Consider the following 21,629-nt stretch of genomic DNA (forward strand, 5'->3'; position numbering starts at 1 on the left):
ATCTCTATGCATCTCTGAGCCATGTTCTTTGCAGTTTTGGGAAGACAGTAGCTGTGTAGCTCTGTTGGAGTTGCTGTGGGGAGCTCACCCTTGATGTGCCATATCCTTGTTAGCCTGACTGGCTGCTCACTCTCTTCCCGTCTTTTTGGGTTTGTCTCCTTGACACAAAAAAAAATATTCAAGCATGATGTAGTCTTTCTTGGCATTTTAGATAAGCCTGAGTTTTCTATTCATTTCTTTACTTCCTTTCGCCTGCACCAACCTGCGGGGTAGCATTAAAATAACAGAGAGAGGATGAAACTGGGAATATCAGGTAGCTGAAAGCTTGTTCTGCCTCCTGTCTCCCCAACAGACAGCAGCCATGGCGAGCTGGCCCAGCCAACCCTGACCATCCAGACCCACCCGTACCGCAGCTGCGAGCCCGTGGAGATGTCCTACCCCCGGGGGCAGTTCCAGCCGGCCATCCGAGTGGCAGACCTGCTGCAGCACATCACCCAGATGAAGAGGGGACAGGGCTATGGCTTCAAGGAGGAGTATGAGGTGAGAGGAACCTTCCTTCACGTGGCTGAGTAGGGAAGCTGCACTCACGAGGGGTAGAAGCTTGGGAGAGGAGAGTAGCTAGTTTTGAGAGCTTCTTTTCCTTAGTTCACCCTCTTTATCCTTTTCTTTCTGATTTTGGTTTTGAGGGCAGGATTTTGCAGCACTATCAGTCTTTGGTGGCCCTCTATTCCAAAGAGAAGGTGGTCACTGCAGCAGTAAGTGGGTGATACTGTGCTCATGCCTCTGTCCCATAAAGAGCAGACAGTAATAATTCAACAGGTGCTGAACATGCAGTCCCACAGTCCCTTCCTTATCAATGTTTTCCTTGGGTCGTGTGAGCCAGGCTGTGAGAAATGGAAGGGGTTTGGCCTGAGCTTTTTGGGAGCTCCAAGTTCTCTCTCATAATTGATCACATTAAGTCACAGCGCAATGACCTGAATGCACAATTGTCAAGTCAAGGGCAGGTGTTTGTGTAGCTGAAATGAAGGTGAAATTTTCCAATATGATCAAACCTCTGGCTCAGGATAGGCTTGACTGACATCCTCTACCAACTCCATGTGAGGAGAGGAGTAAAGGCTAAGCTGGAAAAACGAAAGCTGCCCTCTTTCCCCTCACCTCTTCCCTCTGCAAGCTGGAATGACCAGGAATATAATCCACATGACCAGAAGACATGATGTTTGGGATGATTTGGAAGAGGAAAACACATTTAGAGCAGAGCAAACAGATGAAGGAAATAGCATCAAACATATGTGAGACTCAGCCCTAGCGAGCGATAATTATAATAAATGCAGTAAGCTCATGGGAAGGCAATAAGAAATTAATATGCAGAGTGGTATTAAAACTATTTAAAAATAATGTAACAGCTGTGAAAATAAGTTACCTAATGAAAACAGCTCACTTTTCCACCCTGCAAGTAAGAGTCCATGGGGTTTGTGTCCTCAGTGCTGAGGTTTGCTGTAGTTGGGAGCCTGTCTTTTCCTGGTCCTCACCAGGGAGTGTTTTTTAATCAGATGACATCAAAAAACTGCCATAGCATATATTTCTGGAACTGTATTTTAACCAGGTCTAGGCACTCTTGCCCCATAATCAAGCATTCTAATTAAACTATCAGCATAAAGAGTTTTGTTTAATATTGAAAAAGGTTAATAATTCTCTGAGGAGATTTACTTAGTCCCCCTTGGCCTCCATTTCCATGAGGAGTACCCAAAACTACATAGAGCTCAATTACAGGTGCCCTAAGACCCAGTTCTTGGTGTTCAAGAAGAAAACAGGTGCTGGCATATATGTAATTTTCTGGCGCTGGCATCGGTAATTATCAAAATAGCACATTAGCATGAAAAATGTCAATGCAACTTTCAGCTCCACGAGCTCTGCCTTCCCCGAAAGTGCTGTCTACAGACGTATGGAAGGATGATGACATTACACAGATTTGCATAATTCCTTTCTTTACAAGGAACGGCTGCAGAATGCCACAAGCTCACAAATCCCCTGTGTTGTTCCTCACTTCCCTCAGCCATAATTGCAGGCCTTTTCCATGGTGGGATTTGGGCTTGGAGCATGGGATGGAGGCAGCACTTCAGCTCCAAACAGCAGTGGGGAGGATGTCAGGGAGCATGAGAGCTCCTGGAAGGTGGGAGGTTTGAGCTGGCTGTGAGTGGGGGCTCAGCCTGGCATCTGCAGGAGCATGGAGCTGCAAAATCGGCTTTGCAAGACGTTTTGCAGAGCAGCTGATAAAATCTCGAGAAAGAATTTGATGTCTCTTTTAAAATGTGTTTTCAGACACTAATATCAGTGTCACCTCCAAATATGCTCTTTTTTTTTTTTTCTTCTAAGGAGCTGATTTTCTACTTACTTTGCAAATTGATAGCATAAATTGCAGCCTGTTCAGTGACATGTTACCAAATAATTTTACTCTCATGAAAAGTCACTTTGAATGGAGCATATCAGTCACACATGACAATCTCTTATCTCTGTGCGTTCCCATCTCCGCTGAGTAACCTGGAAATTGCATTCCATATTTGTTTAAAGGATGCCTGCACCTACACGTTGGAGCACAGGCAGCTTGTTTTGCTGAAGGCATCTAGAAAAATATTCCTGGTAGCTCCAGGAGGAGCTGAGAAGCGGGATGGGATGGTGTGAGGGGTGTGAGTGCTGGTGTGAAATGAGTGTTAACTGGGTGTGAATAGTGGGAGAATCTGTCAGCACTCCCTGCCTGTGTTATTTTGGGGCTGCCTGCTGCACCTGAGGGCAAAGTGTGACTTTGGGCCTTTTTGGCTGCCGCTTGTTCAGTGATAAAAGAAGAGGAACAGAAGAGAAAATCTGTCAGTGGCACTGGGTGTAGATGGCACTGTTTGGGGTTGGGAATAGCCATAAACATTTAAACGGGACACATTTAAATGTCACCACTTCCTTTTCCAGAACATATCAGCTCTGATTTGTTGGGAGCTGTGGGATCAGTCCCAGAGACTTATTGCAAGCACCAATTACTGGCTAAGGAGATAATAGGCTTAATTATCCAGCCTCATTTTCCATTATGATTTAGGATGTCACTAATGCACATTCTCCTGCTGCATTACTGAGACTGTTTAGTTATTTTAGATTTTGTGGCTCTTTTCCTCAAACATCTTAGTGCTGAGAGCCTTCAGATTGTGGAATTCACCCCTGGACTTTAACCCTTTGATTTCTGCCCACACATTTTCATGTGGCCAGAAGAATAGATCTGATGGTCTGGGCTATGATGGGACACTGCAAAATGAATGGCTGAAATACTTTTTTTTCCAAATTATGTTTTTTAGCCCAGATAATTTTTAATTCTGGCTCCCAGCAGAGTTTTTCCACCACTGTTGAGAAGGGAATGGCTTCAGGGGGAGGGCCAGGGCTCCATGGCACACTTTGGGATGAACAGGAAGGCTTTGAATTGATGTTGTTGCCTTTGGCAGCAAAACTGCAGCATTAAGGTGGATCAGTGAAAATGAAGGATTAGATTTTTTTTGTATTTCAATTAAAAGCAAACAGCAAACTAACTAAATACATCCATCCAAAATTCAAATTGGCTTGCAGAGAGCCTCAGTTTAATGGGAACATTTCAGTTATGGCTGGGCTGTGGAAGCCTGATTGAGATGAAGCTGAGTTTGAGAGATCTATCCTTGCAATTTCAGCTAAAATTTAGATCAATTTAGTTTAAAAAGCTTCACTGTAACCTAAATTCCACTAGTGGGAAGATATTTCAATATAGATTTCACAAAACTTCTCTAAGAGAAGTTTAGGGAGTTTTAGAAGTAGAAAAAGCTTAAAGATCAAGTATAGTTTTTTTGAACAATAAGAGTCTTCTGTTACCAAGTCAAAGAAAGAAGGGGGAGAATTTCCTGGGAAAAATGGATTAAATACCAGTACCAGTACTAAGTGATCTGTCCTGATTTAACATTGGTGATAATGCAGATAGAAACAGGAGACTTTTTACAATTACAGAGATACTTACTGTACCAAAAAAACCCGAAGGAACAAAGCATTAGCCATGCTCCCCATTTTCTGGATGCAAGCCAATTATAATCCATATTCTTTCCTTTCTTTTTAATGTAGTTCCAATTCTTGGTGCTGCATTTTTTGGGATCTCATGGGCAAATTATTTGGAATGTACATGGAGTTCATCCAATTTGTTCATCTGATGTTTTATAAAAGTGGGGATGTAAGGGGTGTCCCTGCAAAGGTGGTTTGTGTTCATCACCAACCAGAGCTGTGCTTCCTCCCTTCACAGCTGGTCAGTTCTCTGGAAAGCAGGCATTTTTGTGGTATTGAATGAAATGAAAAATCCTGGACTCTTAAATCTTCGGAGGGTCTATCAGCAAATATAAAAACATCCATTTCAGTGGAGAATTGCATGTTCAAATCAAATGAAAGGATACGGTTTGTTGAAAAGGGATTTATTGGACCTGAATAAATTTTCTCTGGCCAAGATAGCTTCTCCCATGTGGAAGTCATGAAAAAGGATTTTCTTTTATTTCTTTTCTTTTCAGATGGCTCTGATTAGGCACCTAATGACGGTTGCCATTCTCTGGTCAATCTGCTGTAATTCGATATTAGTGGAAAAATAAGGCACCTTTTTCCTCACTCTTTGAAGATGAAAATGAGCCTTCTTCACCTCTTTTCTTTCACTTAGGGACTTTTTTTTTTGTTGTTGCATGTGAGTTTCTTGGTCGGGTGTTTTTCCTCAGAAGATGAGCTGCTCTTTGGAAACAACAGTCTGCAAAGGAAATATATGTGTGATCAAAGCCTTCACCAATTACAGAGTTATTACTCTTTCTCCTGGGCTTTTGAACAGGAACTCAGTGTCCCTGTCTTTGTCAGCAGAGCTTGTGGCAGTGCTGCAGTGCCTGACATTTTCTGCCCTGGAACCCTTTGCAGGAAATTTGCAGTGATCTGCTCTGCCAGGGGTTTGCTCATATTAAGTTTAATTGTAACACCAATGTTGTAGATCCTAATTGTGTCCCTCTGCTATTGCATTCAGGCACATAACAGACCTGGGTGGCTTGTGAAGATGAATATAAATTCATTTTGTTTCACAGCTGTGTCAAACTACCCGCTGCTGGCTGAGGCAGATGTGATCCTACAACAACTGTGGTATAAACCCTCCGTAATTCCCCAGGGACCAGAAATAATAAAACTTTCAATGATGATTTTAGTGATGTAGAGTCGTGTTAGGGGGTACATCTGGGAGGAGGCAGAGCTAAAGATGCAGTTCAGGAGGGGCTGCTCTCTTCACCCATGTTTTTCCAAGAAAGGCAGGACCATCCTTCAGCTGCTGCTTTCCAGGCTCTGCCTTGAAAATCCCTCCTGGACATGTCTCTAGGATAAAGTGGCTCATTTGAGGGTGTGCAGAATAGTTGTAGGGCTGAGCTGCAGGGAGGGTGGCACTGTGTGCTGCCAGTTCCTTCCCCCCTTCTTTCTTCAACTAAAAGAGCAGATTTTAGGGAAATGGCTGTTTATTCTCATGCTTTACCTTGTTCTTCCTCTCTTTCTTATACATGATCTAAAACTCTGAGCTGCTTTGTCTCTCCCCAGAGAAATCCAGCGAATGGCTTGTATTGCATCACCCATTATTAACCCAGAAACAGGTGAAACCACTCTATTTTCAGCTTAAATATGAAAGGCTGAGCACTGTGGTTTCAACTATCTGGGTTTTCCTAGAGGTGTGGTCAAGGTCTTCCCAAACCTTGTTCTTCAGGGGAAATGGGGTTAACCTGTGACTGTGCAGCCAGAAACAAATCCCCCTGATCTTTTTAAATGTGAAATAGCAGGAAGTAAGGATTCTTGGCTGGCAGAAGACAAGAGTTGCAAATGGTCTGCAGGAGCTCTGCTTTTCCCATTAGTGGAGGTGCCCTTTCCTCACCAACAGCTGTTTCCAGCTACTGAATTATTCAGCTCCTTTATTTTTACCCCGCTTTTCTTCCTTAGGCCTCTTCTCCCACCTGAAGGCATTGGCCAGATGTTTTAAACCCTTACTTGTTTATTTTGCAGGCACTCCCCGAGGGACAGACGGCGTCCTGGGACACGGCCAAGGAAGATGAGAACCGCAACAAGAACAGATATGGAAACATAATCTCCTGTAGGTGTAAATTCACATTAAACTGAGCATCCTGTGAGATCTTACCTGTGTGCTGTGGAGAAGGGTGTGTTTGAGAAGCTCACCAGGAGCTGGCTAGCAGTGCTGAGCGTTCAGTCCATTTGTTACAGGCTTTATTCCTGGGATTTATTTTAGTTCATGTTTTTTAATCCTTATTTTTCATTATATCATTGCATGATGTTACACATTTTCTACCTGCCTTACTTTCTGCTTTAGGTTTGTAGCTCAAGGGCTAAATCCTTCTGTCACTTTTATGTGATGATGTCCATTTTCTGTCTATTTTCACTACAAAACCCAGAGCTTCCAGTGTCACAAAAGGGAGCACAAAGGAGCTGCAGATAGATCAGATTTTTAGCTGTGGCTCAGAGGCCAGGTTTTCTCCTTCCTTGTGGTCGGTAGCCAGTGGAGCAGTCACTGCTCGTCCCTAGAGAGCTGGTCTGAAGGGTGGAACAAGCTTAACTTCTGCCTCAGGATCATAATAAGGCAACTGAAAATGCACTAAAACTTCTTGGCTTACTTCTTTCAGAGATCAGTTCCTGTTGCTGTTACAGGAATATCAATATGTAGCAGAACTGCAGGCAGGGAAGAGTCCATAAAACCATTTAAGTCAGCTTTATTCTTCAAAGCAAGACTAAATTCAGCTTCCTCATTTTTGTCAGATATTTGTGAAGCCTCTTCCAAAGTTGCTCTCCAAAACTTAGCTTTCCACAAGCTCTCCAGGCAGTTCACCAGTGTTTCATTATTCCTGATAATGACTGGGGAGAGGAGGTGTGAGAATTAATTCTTTTCAAGGGCTGCTGAGCTGAATCAAGTTGCAGAAGCCAAGCTTGAAAGCATCAGAATAAGAAATCAGAATATAAATGAATTTGCCATAGATTTTCATGACTGGGAAAATCTATAGAATGCTCTAAGAGCAAAATTAAGTCATGCTGAGTGATATATTTCATACTGTATTTTTCTTGGGTTAAAAATGCATTTCTAGTACAACAAATTGATTTTACTAAAAAAAATTTTTAAACCACCAAAAAAGCACCAAAACTACAACAAGCCCCAAACCCCAACTTCTTCATAAAGAAACCTCACCTCATGCATAACTACTCCTCTCTTTGAAGCCTTGAGATAAGTGACTAGTGTGCCATTTTTGGGGAATGACATAGAACATTTCAGTTCAGGGGCCCTTGGTAAAGATGAAGGAATCTGAAAATGAAGATTGAAGTTTGTGAGCCCTGATGTGATCCCAGTTCTGCTGCTGGCTTTGTGTGGTTTGTGAGCAAGTCGCCAAGTTCACCGGTGTTCTTTATCCGTGTGGAAAATGGAAGTGACAGTACTGGAATATTGCAATTAGCATGGAAGTTGTCTCCCTTAATTTCAGCTCCTGTGAGCTTTGAGCTTTCTATGTGTTTTCTGTGTCCCAGTGGCAGAGACGCCCAGACAGAGGCTCTATTCACCTGTCTGTACAATTAACTCAAATTAAATGAGTCTAAGACAGATGAATCATCCAGCTATAGACACTGGATTGAAAGTGGAAGTGCTGTGGTATGACATGAGGAAGGAAATGTGAAAGACTTTGTTTCTCTGTATGATTTTGAAGAAGCACTTGGCATAATTCAAAAGCAGAGGTGAAAAGAGGCAAAACTGTGTAAAAGCTTCCATCCCATTTATGTTGAAGGTAGTCATGAAGAAAACCTTGAACTCCAAGTAAAATGTAAGGAGTTCAAGAAGCAAAATCAAGGAAGATAAATGGGATGTTATCTAAAGAGAAGGTGTTCACAAAGACAAATTGTTGTCTAACGAAGAGTGACGTGAGCCTTTTAGCTCTAAATATAAATACAGCAGTGGTGCAGATAGGAGGTGATGAACTTGAATAAGGGAATGCAGAATGTAATCAGAGCTAAGGAACAAGAATCTGCACGTGTGAAGTGTCAGAAAAGGAGCTCAAGTTTAAGGACTGTTGGGAAAGATTTGGGAATGGGGCTGAGAGGGTGGAGTGGGCTTTCTTCTCTTCAAATATTTATCAGAACAAAGAGTTTGAGAAGGAGACAAGGGCTCTTTTAAAAGCAAGAATTAGAAATATACAATAGTGATATTGAGAAGGCTTGGAAAGGAGAAGGAAAGAAGGATGGCTAAGGAAGGAGCATATCGTTCATCAGATCTTTTGTAAAACCATTGCAAAGTTATCAGCTGAGCCTGGAGCCAGACCCCACTGGTGGGCGAGTTGGGCAAACTCTCTGAGTAAAGTCAGGGGCAGGAGCCAGAGCAGAGCTGAGAATATCAGGGCAGTGGTTCCCTTCAGGCAGGTCATGAAAACAAGCTGTGCTCTGTGGGTACAAACTGGGCAAAAGCCTGAGCAGAAGAGGTGGAACACAGTTATACCCTGAGCTGTTTTGCTGTACTTCAATTGTAGTGGCTGGTGAACCCCAGAGCAGGCACTGCTTGCCCCTACCTGTTTATTTGGTAAAAGGCTGCATGTGGCAACTAACATTATTTATTTAACCATTTCATCCCTCCTGGAACAACAAATCCCCTGCCTTTTGGGGAGTAAATTGGAAAGTCAGGTTTTGATCTGACTTCTGCAGAGGCTTCAGAGAGTGGTGTTAAAATGTGGGTTTTTAAGCCCTTGCAACGAGTAGCATTGCTCAGTGAATCACAGCAGATTAGATCTTGCCTTTACAGTCTCATGGGTGACAGCACAGTTACAGGACTGTTTAACTGGCTCACTGCTCTCCCAGAGCTGCACTAACGTCGTGCCTCTCTCTGAAAACCTCGATCACACTGCCAGCCCCAACACCTGCTCTTCTTCTTACATTTGCAAACCAAAGCTGCAGACCAGCCTGAGAGCTGATCTGTTCATGCAGAGGAGGGGCAAGAGAACTCAAAGAGCTCTCCCAGCTTTCCATGGTTCCCTCCCATCTGTAAGAGTTTTTGGAGCCAGGGAAGAAAAAGCTAAGCAGTGGATTTGGGGTCTGCATGACCACAGAAATCCACTGTAGATGGTGGGAAGATGCAGACAGACTTACCATGCTGAAGGAAACTATCCTGCTTGAACCTTTTATTATATGAGCTTTGCTCCTGCACTTTTATAAAAGCTGTAAAAACAAAGACGGTTGTGGAGACGCCAGGATTTTCTTTAGGGGACAAGTGTAGGCAGTGTACCCATTTATGTGCTGAAGCAAAATGATTTAATTCTGCTTTAGGGCCCAGATATTGAGACCTTCAAAGAGCACCAGAAAGTGATTGTTGGAGAAGGGATGTTGAGCTGAATCTATTACAAGAGAAGAGAAAATGTCCAGAAGCTATATGGGACCGTTGGTTCTATTTGATTTCTCTCCATCTTGCCCAGATTTGGAGCCATTACACTACAGGAGAATAAAAAACTCTCAGATGAGAGCTGAGGACGAGAAGAGGTAGGATGGTGTATTGCTTCAGCTGATGGAGAGAACTTTCTGTGCCTTTCTTTTTTTCCTGGATTTGAAGTCTCATGATGGTCCACTAAAAACTACAGAGCTGGTGACAAAATCACAGTGGAGAAATTTGCTTTATTTCCTTCACGCTCTGACTGCCATATGCTTTGGGTTGGAAAACTGTGAATTAATCAGAGAATTTTGGAGTGGAAGAGATGAAGAAGCTTTCAGCTGGCACACAGGTGGAGAGCACTTCTTGCTCACAAACAGGGATAAGGCATGAAATAAAAAACCTACATAGAATTCCAGACTTTGGGTTGGAAGGGACCTTAAGGCTCACCCAGTCCCAGCCCTGCCATGGTCAGGGACACCTTGCACTGTCCAAAGTTGCTCCAAGCCCTGTCCAACCTGGCCTTGGACACTTCCAGAGACAGCTTGTGCCAGTGCCTGATGTCAGTATTGGATTTAGAACAGAAATCTTACCATTTCCAAGCATTTTTATTCCATGATTTCTTCTGTAGTGCCTAAAATTTTGCACGTCTGTGTGATAGCCATGGAATTTGTGTGATAGCCATGGAATTTGATGCTGACAGGGTGGGATTTATCCCACCTGGATGTCACCCAGCTCTCATGGCACACTGCAGGGTCAGTGTGGACAGAAAAGGGAGGACAAAGTGAGGATAAATCATCCTTTTGTCCCAGAACTGGGCTGAAGCTGCAGAGCTGTCTGTGTTCCTCCATTCCTGTGTGGGGAACCCTGACAGGCAGTTTAGAAGAGCTGTGTAATGTTTCGATGGCGAAAGTTGTGTGAGATTAATCCAGAGCTGGTGTCAAAATAAGACGTGGAGAAATTGCAATGATACTTCAAATGATCACTAATGGGAATTTTGACAGGAGTTTAAAACAGTAACAAATTTGTGCTAAAATGGGAGCACAGAGCTTTTCAGTGAAATTCTTGTCATTTTTGAAGTCTGTTTTAAGACCAATTTTCAGTCAAACTACTCTTCATATAAATTTAGAGTTCTGCTAACTTGCAGAAGGAATGGAGTAAACAGGGAGAAATAAAGCCATTTACACATTTGCTGAGGTTTTTTCTATTTTTTGTGGTCCCAAATGTTTTTCTGTTTTTCCCTGATTTTTAATGTTTCTTAGAGTCCATTTTCAACACACAGGGATATGATGTCTGGTAAATTTAGTGAAGCGTTGAGCAACACTTTCATTTCAGTCTGGCAAGAATTCTGTGTCCTTGGCTAGAGGAGTCCAGTGGATAAAAAGAAGAATCAGAAATAAGTTTTAACCACTGAGAGAAGAGACAATAAATGCATTTGGTGTTCTTTAAATAGCCCTTTAAAGTCTGTAGGCAAAAAACCCTAAATACAAGATCCTTATTACTAAGAGCATAATAATTTTTTTTTTCAGTCAAGTCCCAAAGTTTTTTTGTGGAAAAAAGAGATTTACAAGGAACTTATTTTATGAACTTTTATCCAGATTGTTCTATACTTTGGAACAAGGTTAAAGATACCATTAAGACATCATTAATATTTTGTGTGCTTCACATATACACAGATTTTTTTTCCTCCTGCACTTCTCTCACTTGTAAGAGCAACAAATCTCCCTCAGGAATTAATCTCATTTTAGTAAAATACGCAATGAAATATTTTTAATTCTGTCCTCCGAAAGCAAAGTTCAGCTTAAGGCATTTGTCATTTGGTTCCAAAATATGATTAGACCTTAATGTCTCCTTTTAAAAACAACAACAAAAAAAATAACATTAATCTTCAGTTAAATTTCTTCATCTTTTATGTTTTTTTTCCCATTTTAAACTTTAAAAATAAAGGAGAAAAAGGGAAATAAACAAACAACATTTTTTTTGTACCCATAGAGCAATAATTATCCATAATTGCCTGAAATCATGGAGCTGCTCTCAATCTGCTTCCCAGGTCTTCCCCATTCAGCTCCCTCTGGATGTATCCATCCTGCCTGCTTTAACTTTCTGTCCAAAGAGTGGCTCTAAGTGCTGAAACTTAATTTTTATGTTTGGCTCCATTAAATGAAGAGAGGCAGGTGCTTCCTCCAGGGTTATTCAGAGCGCTCCAGCTGCAGACATTGTCTGTGTCCCTCATTAAAAAATGAACCTGAAATTCTTTTCCCCTGTCACTGGGGACGTTTCTGGTCTCATAATTTTTGGTTCTGTTGTTGCAATGAGTTGAGACTTCCACAGTGGTGTTCTCCTGGGAGGAGTCAGTAATTTTCCCCTCCCAGGCATTTGCTCCGGGGTTGGCTTTTCTTTGCTTTTGTTCCATGTGGCTCCTAACAAGCTTAGCTTGCTGCCTGGAATTGCAAGTGTGAAATTGTCTGCGGGAGTTTCCCTGTATTTCACCCACATGTCCGGTTTAATCAGCTCTGTCTGTGTGAATTGCTCCAAGTATAAATTCTTGTGTTTGTTGTCTGTCTAAGCACATGATTTACTGGACTCCTCGTGCAGCTGCCTTGAGTGCAGGTAATTGGGAACATCAGCACTTGGAGAAATATTCCCCCTTCCCTGTGTCCACACAGGTTATATTTATTAATACAAATATAACAGAGCTTTTGATGGATTCACCTGCAGAACCTTCTTTGAATGCAGATATGGGATTTGATAAATGCAGCAATGTGGTTGTATTTTTTTTAGGTGTGTAAATCTCATCCAGTGGCTGAACGGAGTAGAATCATTCCTTTACACAGCCAAATGAATATTTAATATATGCCCAAGTCTTGGTTTTCAGAAGTGCTCGCACATCTGTCTTCACAATTATTATCTGATTCTACATTTAATTAAGACATGACTAAACCCCTTTTGACTGAGTTACTGCAAAATCACACCTCATATTTTTATGTTTCATTGCTATGATTCTTTTTAATTGAATGTAAATCATGCTCAGGCCTGTGTTCTGCAAAGTGCTGCTAAACATTAATGCTGCTCTGACTGAGAGCTATGCTCCACAGAGCTCGTAGGGAGGAAATAAACTTAATGGACTCGATATTATACTTCTTTTAAAAAATCATTTAAAAATGAGCACAGCATGGCCAGCAGTGACCCCCATAACCCAGTAGCCTCTGCCAAGCAACTGGCCCTTAGAAGTAGTCCTGCAATTAACTGCATACCAGTGCTGGGATTGCCAGAGCAAATCACATCAGCAGCCTGGCTCTGGAGTATCTCCTGTGACAGAGCCCAGCACCAGCTGTTCCACAGAAAGATCAAAATATTCCCCTGGTGGAAAATCATGACATAATCTGCCCGCTGGGGTAGTTCCTTTCTGCGTCTGAACTGTGGAGCATGCTGGGAGATGAAAAGATTGATCTCTGCTATTTTATTGCCTTATCTAAAGTAACTTTGAATCTCCTCAAAAAGATGAACATTTCTGATTTTGTTGTTTTTTTTCAACACTGCCTCAATGCCATTTTGCTGCTGTGAATTCTGTGGGTTGCATAAAGGAATCTTGCTCTGATTTAATTTGTATTTCCTTCCAGTTTCTGGGGTTTTTTTTCCATTTCTTATTTGCAGGGTTTCATTGCCATTTTACCCTCCTTAATCTTTTATATCTGTCATGATCTATTTCTTTATTGTAACAGTGTGTAATTGTGTCCTGGCCTCATCAGTTTTAGCTCTTGCCTCAGTTTCCATAGATCAGATGAATCCAAGGGTGTTGGTAGCTTCCAAGCAGAAAAATTGTTTTTGTCATGGAGATACACCTTGCAAAGATCTGTCCCAAGCTTCCGAAACCAGGCAACATTTGTAACCTGTCTCAAATCTCCATAAGGATTATGGTGACAGCAATGAATTTAATGAATACAGAGCATGACTAACTTAAGGATCCGAACATCACATCTTAAACACAAAACAAAAGTCTTTTAGCAACAGGAATACATGTGATGCTATTCCATTTTTGATTATTGTAAGTATTCAATTACCATGGTGGGATTTTTGAGGCCAGGAGTTGCCCTTTGTGTGTCCCTTTCAGCTCAGGGCATTCCATAATTCCAAGATACCACCCTTGCAAGAGTCAGCAGATACAGCAGGCCACTTAGAAACTCCTCTTTATCGTTACTGTCACTTTTTTTCCTTTCCTTCCTTCAGATGATCACTCAAGAGTGAGACTGCAGCTGCTGGATGGGGACCCTCACTCTGACTACATCAACGCCAATTACATCGACGTAAGGCTCCTGGACATTCCCCCTGTGACAAACCCACCTCTGACAAGCCTGCTTATGAATTTGGTGCCTCTGACACACTGTGGATCTGATATGAATGACAGCTGAATGCTGTACAAACATTGTGTTGTGACAGGGAGAAGGTTCTCAGTCTCCAGTTTATTTTGTCTGACCAATCTGGGCAGATGGAGATTTCCTGTGTTTGACAGATCCACCAGCATAAGTGGGACGTGGGCTAAATGATGGATGCAGAAATCAATATCAGCCCCTCACAATAGCATTAGCTGAAATCAGAGACTTGCCAGCTACTCACAAAGTTGTGGTGCAGAAGGCATGTATGTAAACAGAATGACTTTTTTTAAAGTGCTATAAAATGACATTGGAAAAGCAGCCTCTGTCTCACGCACAGTGATCCAATGTACGTGCATTTCTTGAACACAGCTCTTAAGTCACAGCAACAGGGAATGTTTAGAATAGTTTCTTGAAAGGATAAAAGATGCCCTCAGAATTTTCACAGAGACAAATTCATACCTTTCTTCTTTTCAAACAAGAAGATGTAGTGTTTTGCCTATCTGTTTTCAGTGTTACCTTTAGCTAACATAAGATTTGCGTTTCTTTGTGGAAATTCTTTAGAAGTTCCCCATTCCTGTCTTATCTTTGGCATGAAGAGATTGTGTTATTCATCTGAGGGAGATGCCTCACTTAAAATCTCTCAGGGCAGCCCAGTTGCCCATTCATTCATTCATTCATTCATTCATTCATTCATTCCATAACCAGTTAATTATAATATATTACATAATTATACACTGTCCAGAGGGCAGCAGTTGGCACTTGGAAAGTATCAAATCCCTGGTGGGCTTTGTCTGAGCTGTGATTTCACAGACACTCATCTATTTTCTTTTTTTTTTTCCAGGGGTACCATCGGCCTCGCCATTACATTGCAACTCAAGGCAAGTTCACTCTTTTATGTCTAAATATTTGTAAACCCACTGCTGGTTTACACTGTTGTAGGAGCTTTTTATGGGGTGACACCATCTGTTTTGGGGAACATCTGAAAATTTGTTATATGGGCAAAAGAGGGAAGGATATCGAATTTTCCAAGATCTTTATGGCACTCAGACTTAAAACCTCAGCTGCAGGAATAGAAAATGCCACAGACTTAGAGGTGGCAGCACAGCCTAGAATGTGTCATTTGTGCCTGAAGTATGAGAGGACAGCTACAGGGGACTTTGTGGGTCTTGGGTTTACCCTGCTTGAGGAGGGCAGTGTGAATAAGCTGTGACTGATGAGCCTTTGAGGGGGGCTAGTAAGAAATGCATTTGAACCTTCTGTAAGTCATGTGAAGAGTTTCCTGTAAGAAAGGAAATAAGGTCAGGGAGAGGCTCTAGACTGACAAGCCTCTTGTGGGCACTGGTCGGTTGGCTAAACTAAAAGCCAAACTAAAACTAAATTTTTTTTCTGGGGGAAACTTCAGGAAAGAGCTAATTTCTGCATGTTTCCTTCTTCCTTCATAATTAATCAGTATTGAACTGTGAAATAGTGTGCTGCATCAGGTGTGAATTCCAACACAGCCTTAATACAGCTTCAGTGTGGGGTACATCCTTGTCCCATCACTTACACAGTTTCCTACTGGAGCCATCACTTGTGTTGCCACCATGCTGGAACCTTAAATACCTGCTGGGAGGAAGGGTCTGACCTCCCAGAGAGCTCCAGGCTGTCCATGTCTGTAACCCTGAATGACAGAGGGATGCCGTGAGAGACAGCAGGATCCTGTGGGAACAGGACAATGTCTGGAGAACAGCTGGAAGGGGTTATTGGCATTCCATGCACTCTCTTGAGATGTCCTTTTTGTCTTCTCTCCTGCCCCAGGGCCAATGCAAGAGACAGTGAAGGATTTCTGGAGAATGATTTGGCAAGAAAACTCTGCGAGTGTTGTCATGGTCACCAACCTGGTGGAAGTGGGCAGGGTAAGGTGCCACTCCCAGTGTGTAAAACCAGACCAGGGCTGTGTTTAACACAGCTGCTGCTCAGGAGAGCTCAGCAGCAAAATGCCTTTTGCTTCCTGCAGGAAGGGAATGAATTCATCCACTCTGGGTTTTTCTGTAAAATGCTGGATTTTGTAATACTTAGCTGCTTCCCTTCCAGACTAATAAGGATCATGTTCCTGCTGTAAGTCTGGGCTTTGGCAGAGTTATACACATTTATGCTAACTCAGAAGCTGTCTCCTTCCTCAGCACAGAAGGAAAAAAATATACTTCTGTCATAGTTATTCCTTATCTGATTATTTGAATACTCCTCTAAAAATCCAGAGGAGTGAGGATGTGTGACCGGTGCTCCAACCATCAAAAGACTTCTTTGCATAAGAGCCCAAAGCCTGGAGTTCCTGAGGTCACTATTCCTAGGGGGTTGAGGTTTTTGTGGATCCTGAGACCACCCAGCAGTGTTGGCCTCCTAAACACGCAGCAATTCTCTCTCCTGGACTGACCTGGACCAGACATCCCTATGTCAGCACAAGGCACTTCCCAATGGGACCAAACATGGATAAATCAAAAGGTGTAGGCTGGACCTCAGGAAATAAGAAGGCAGAATGTCTGGGGTGGCTTTTCCCAGCATAGTTTTTGTTTTAGAGATGTTCTCAGCCAGAAACTGGAGTTCTTAAAAATTTTTGTCCTGATGTTTGTCACTTTCCATTGCTTTGGTACTAAGAAAAATTTAAATTATCATTTACTCAGAGCCATTAGTAATTCAGGTGCTTTGTGTTTGATTTCCCTTAGATCTCATGGTTGAATGCCAGCTGCTTCTGTTCATTTATTACTATTTATTCTATTTTACCTTCTACTGACACTTCAGTTCTAAATAAATGCCTCTGTGTGAAAGAAAAAAAAAAACCAAACAACAAAAAACCCACAACAAGCCTACATTAATCATATTTAATATTTATAAAACCCCTTTCAATTATGACTGGAACTGGAACATGAAGCCTGCTTTGCTGCAGCTAATTGCTTCAGCTTTAGGTATTGTTCCATTCTTCATGCTAGAGCATTTAATAACCTGATAGTCTTTGTTAGCCTAAATATCCTTTCTGGAGCTTCACAGCCTTGCTTTTATTTCTTTTGGTGGTTTTGCACATGGCTCCTAGAACTGGCTAAGCTGGGATATGTTTACCTGCTCGGGAGATTTCTCTCTTGAGCCTTAGCCTAAGCCTGTCACAGCTGGTAAAATGCCAAGTTAGTGTCCACATCTGATAAAGAAAGCTCGGAGTCAAACAAATTTAGTGTCTCAACATGTATCCCACAATCCCCATGCACTGAAATTCTTTGGCTAAACAGGGAGAGTTCAGAGTTACAGGAGCAGTAGCAAAGATTTTTCTCAAGAAGGGTGGTGGTGACTGTCAGGTGTTCTGTACATCTGAAATGGGCCAGGCACATATGGAAATTCAAAGAAGATTTAAAAAAAAAATCTAAATGTATCCTATGCATTTGTATGGACAACAAAGGGAACTTTAGAAAAGTCCCGCTTGTGGTTTCTATGTATGTAAAGGAATTTTGATCTAATTTATACAGTTAATTTTGGCAACTCTGCACATCAGAAGAAAGCCCAATTTTCATTGGCTTCAGCTTGAAAGTGGAGGAAAATGTAGGTCAGCTCTGACTCAACTTGAACTAGTTCCTCTCAATATTTTCCTTTTGCCCCCAGGTGAAGTGTGTTCGATACTGGCCAGATGACACAGAAGTCTATGGAGATATTAAAGTCACATTAATTGAGACAGAGCCATTGGCAGAGTATGTCATACGTACCTTCACTGTCCAAAAGGTAAGGAGGTCTTCAGGCAGCTGAAATGGTGACACACTTCATTTGTGTTCAGAAACTCTGGGAAGCACATCCAGAATGCTCTTGGAGATGGGAGCTGTGCTATTTGGAAAAGCTTCACTTCAGCAAACTAAATTTTTGACAGGGATTCCATTTTTGGACAAATGATTTTACAGGAACATCTTGATGTAGTCACGAAAGTAGAATCCACAGTGCATAAAGTTTAACTGCATCCAAAAGGCAGCAGATAGCTGATGGTATGCCAGGAATAATGACTGCCTTGTTTCACAGTGGCAAATGGCAGAGGAAAAAAGGTACCACTTAAACTGGATGCCAGATAGGGTCCCTTTTCATCAGAAATGAGAATACAATAAAAGCAAGAGTATAAAAACTATCCCCAAACCAGCAGGATTTGGAAGATTTTGTTACTTGTAATTAGAAATTGGATGTCTAAGTGTCAGAGTATTCCAGGTCTGTCCAAATCACTTTCCAAACACTCAGTAAGTGGTTTTAAAGCTTTTCCAAAATTCCTGCTCAATGAACTTCAGCCACACTGGGAATATTGTTTCAGTTTTCTGATACATCAGTTCCATATTTCATTAAATCATTGAAAAACTATGACAAAATAAACGGTGACAAATGCTAATGCCAAAATCTGACAGGCTAGAGGAGCTGCTGCTGGATTACACCCACATTTCCTGTACAATAAAACACAGCTGACCCAGAGTTCTGGCTTACTCTTTGTGGGGCAGATAAAGGTGTGATTTTCACATACCAACAACTTGCTCTCCCCAGAAAAGATGGTTCTGGCTACCAATTCCTGCCCTTTTCACTGCCAGCAGCATCTCAAACTGAGAATTTTTGGCTGTTAAAAATCTGCTGTTACCTGGGGCATGCCCACTCTCGGCGTGTTCATTCTCCAGGCTCTTGCTTCAGCGGCTTAAACAAGATTTAAGAGTGAATTTTTGGTGGTTTATGGCTGTGGGTAAACACAGCCATGGAGTGCTAGGACTGAGGTCACCCTGATGAGGTGGGTATGAGCTCTGAGAGCACAGGTTGGAACTGAAAACCTGCACCCACTTTCCCAGCCCTCAGGTGAGCGTTACCCTCTTCACTGGGATCTGGAATTTGGCTGAAAATGTTTTTAGAGTCAACAGCAGCTTGGGACACGTTTCCATGCATAGTGAGAGCTCAGTGCTTGTTACCCCTCTGCACGAGGGAAGGCAACAGGGAGCAGAATATGCTGATTGGAGTCTGATGGAAGAGAAATAGAGGCTGTGTTGTCTCCTCAGAAAGGCTACCATGAGATCCGAGAGATTCGGCAGTTCCACTTCACCAGCTGGCCGGACCACGGCGTGCCCTGCTACGCCACGGGGCTCCTGGGCTTCGTCCGCCAGGTGAAGTTCCTCAACCCCCCCGAGGCAGGACCCATCGTGGTGCACTGCAGGTAGGCCAGCTCTCCACCCGAACCCCTCCTCCAGCAGCTTTCCCCTCTTTTCTTCTCGCCTGGCAATAACCAGCAGCTGTTTCAGGGTATCATTTGTGGGCCTTGCTGAGGCACGGGCAGACAACTCTTCGATTAATTAAAGTTGAAAAAAGGGTATATTTATTACAGCGCTGGACACGTGTGGAATCATTTCCAAAGGCATGTGCAAGGAGTCACAGGCTCCTGCTGTCTATTTATCCAGCAAGGTTTGATGTCACTGTTTAGTAAGAAATGACCGAGTCATCAGAAGGCTGAGTGGCATAAGCACATGCCTTTACTCTGAACCACTTCTTTTAGACACTGATAGATACAGGTGCACCGGATTGGTCATTTAATCAATACATTTCACCTGACTGGCTAATTAACAACACGCCCATTTATAAACAATCTTATGAGAATAACAAGAAAACAGATATTAGGAAAACAACACCTGCAGGTTGTTTTTAAAAATTGGCTATCATTGTTTATCTCCAGCTCCTTAAAGTCTCCCAGGCCAATTCTAGGAAAACTTATCTAGTTTTCTCGCTCTCTGACCAGGTTGTCACATCCACAGTTTTACATATTCAGATGGTTTCCTAATACATAATCATTAACTCTCTGGCTTTGTATTATAATTAGCTGAATGCCCATTATGGCTATGCAATTGTCCTCTTTAATTGGGTCGGTGGGCTCTGAAATGGGTCAGTGGGTTCTTTGAAGAGGAAGTGAGGCCTCTTCCTCATGGTAAACTCTGCACCCATGTCAAATTGGCAGGGCTTCTTGACTGCTGGTCACAGTCCAAACCTCCTCTCATTCTTAGAAGCCAGTGGTATTTATGGTTCTTGCCCTTTTACAATACTTCACCTGTCATTCCTAACCTTGTTTCAGTTATCCCCACCTGGTATCAATTAATTTCTTTGTTAAGCTCTAATCACAATGGATGATCTTTGCTAACTACATTTCTAACTCAACCCCTTGATTCATTTAAGCTCTTAATTAAAATATATCATTTTCACTGTCTTAGTTGTATTCCTAGCTCAATCCCTTGACTCATACTCAATCCCTTGACTCATAGCCAGGAAACAAATGCTTTTCTTCCCTCGAGTGGCAGATCTGGAGCCAAGCTGGCGTGAGTTAGAGATGATGGGGGTAGGTCAGAGAGGGTCTTTCAAATGTAGAAGACCCCACAGTTGTCTGTGCTCTGTTGGATGCTCGTAGCAGAGCTGGGGAAGTGGTGAATATCTGGGACAGCCATTCCAGCCCTCAAACCTCATGTGGAAGAACAGGCAATGCCGACACAAAGACGGGGAATTTTAAAGCAACTTTGCTTCTCTGTACCCCCATGTGCTGCAGCTCAGCTTTGTGCCAGCATTAAAGGCCTTACCTGGTCTGGTGGAAGCTGTCCCTGCCCACAGAGGGGAGTTGGAACTACACCATCTTTAAGGTCCATTCCAACACAGACCATTCTATGATTTTATGTTTTTATGGTCTGAAATATTTGTCTGTCTGACAGCTCTTGGGCACCTTGGCTTCCTGAAAGCCCAGGAGTTGGGTGGGAATCTCAGATTAAAAACTTCCAGCTAGCAAAATTCCAGTGACTTACAGCTGGCAAATAAAAGGAGTTAAATGACTTCAAGTGCAAGGAAAGGCATTGCTACAAAACCAGAGTTTGGATTTGTAGCAGCAGCTAGGTCTGCAGGGCTCAGGCATGTGTGAGCTAAAGAAGCTGTGGCTTGAGCACAAGTCTAGGGAGCAGAGCTGGCTGTCCCAAAATCTCACCCCTAATCCATTCTATCCACAGGGAACTGCCTCTAGTTCCCATTCTGTGTCTTGAGAAAGAGAGAGAAAATATATCCCACAACTACCTTAAAAAGGAAAATCAATCAAACCTTATCTTTTCTAAGCAGTTTTGGATTGGGTGGGTGTTTTGTTGGAAATTTTGGTTTTTGTTTTTTTTTTTTTTAAGCAAGCAGTGAGTCAGTTTTATAATCAAGTAACAGTAAGCCTGAGGAGTTGGCAGAAGAGATTTCATTTACAGCTGAGGGCCTGAGTTTGCTGCTTTGGTGTCATGGTATGGGGCTGGCCCTGGAAGGTGTCTGAACCACTGTCATTGTCACCAAGAAAGTAAGGAGAGATTTTTCATCCTTCCCATTTTAATGAATAAATGCCATTTCCTCTACGTTATTTATCTGCTTTTGAATTTTAATGACTTGCTTTAAGTGGTAATTACCAAATTTTCCCCACTGATGCCTGGCTGGATAAGATCACTGTTCGATATTTATGAAGTGCCAGGATCCTCTAAATATAGAACTGTTAAAACTATTTGTTAAAATTCTGAAAAGCTGAGAGATAAAGGGAGAGGAAATGCCACTTATTCATTAAAATTCTGCAAATGAAAAATATCTTCTCACTATTCAGCAGCTGATTAATCTGGTCCATTAATTTATGGTCATTCATATCTCCTTGCTTTCGGCTCTGGTGGAGTTTTCAGTGCAGCTGAAGTTTCCCTGGTTTGAGCAGAGTTCTGCTTCCTTCAGAGTAATGTGAAGAGACGTTCTTGTCTCTCCGTTCTTCACACCTAAGCAGCTTGGATGATTTCCCA

General features: G+C 42.3%; 1 protein-coding gene across 1 annotated transcript in view; it reads left to right on the forward strand.

Annotated features, from left to right (window-relative positions):
• PTPRT (protein tyrosine phosphatase receptor type T) overlaps window positions 1-21,629 on the forward strand; it is a 444,327-nt gene that overhangs the window by 404,053 nt on the left and 18,645 nt on the right. The window contains exons 21-27 of the mRNA XM_068207489.1: window positions 353-540; window positions 6,055-6,142; window positions 13,679-13,755; window positions 14,666-14,702; window positions 15,622-15,719; window positions 17,449-17,565; window positions 18,855-19,009. Coding sequence (XP_068063590.1) covers window positions 353-540; window positions 6,055-6,142; window positions 13,679-13,755; window positions 14,666-14,702; window positions 15,622-15,719; window positions 17,449-17,565; window positions 18,855-19,009 — 760 coding nt within the window. The remainder of the gene's footprint in view (window positions 1-352; window positions 541-6,054; window positions 6,143-13,678; window positions 13,756-14,665; window positions 14,703-15,621; window positions 15,720-17,448; window positions 17,566-18,854; window positions 19,010-21,629) is intronic.

Source organism: Anomalospiza imberbis, chromosome 17, assembly GCF_031753505.1.
Source record: "Anomalospiza imberbis isolate Cuckoo-Finch-1a 21T00152 chromosome 17, ASM3175350v1, whole genome shotgun sequence".
Lineage (NCBI taxonomy): Eukaryota > Metazoa > Chordata > Aves > Passeriformes > Viduidae > Anomalospiza > Anomalospiza imberbis.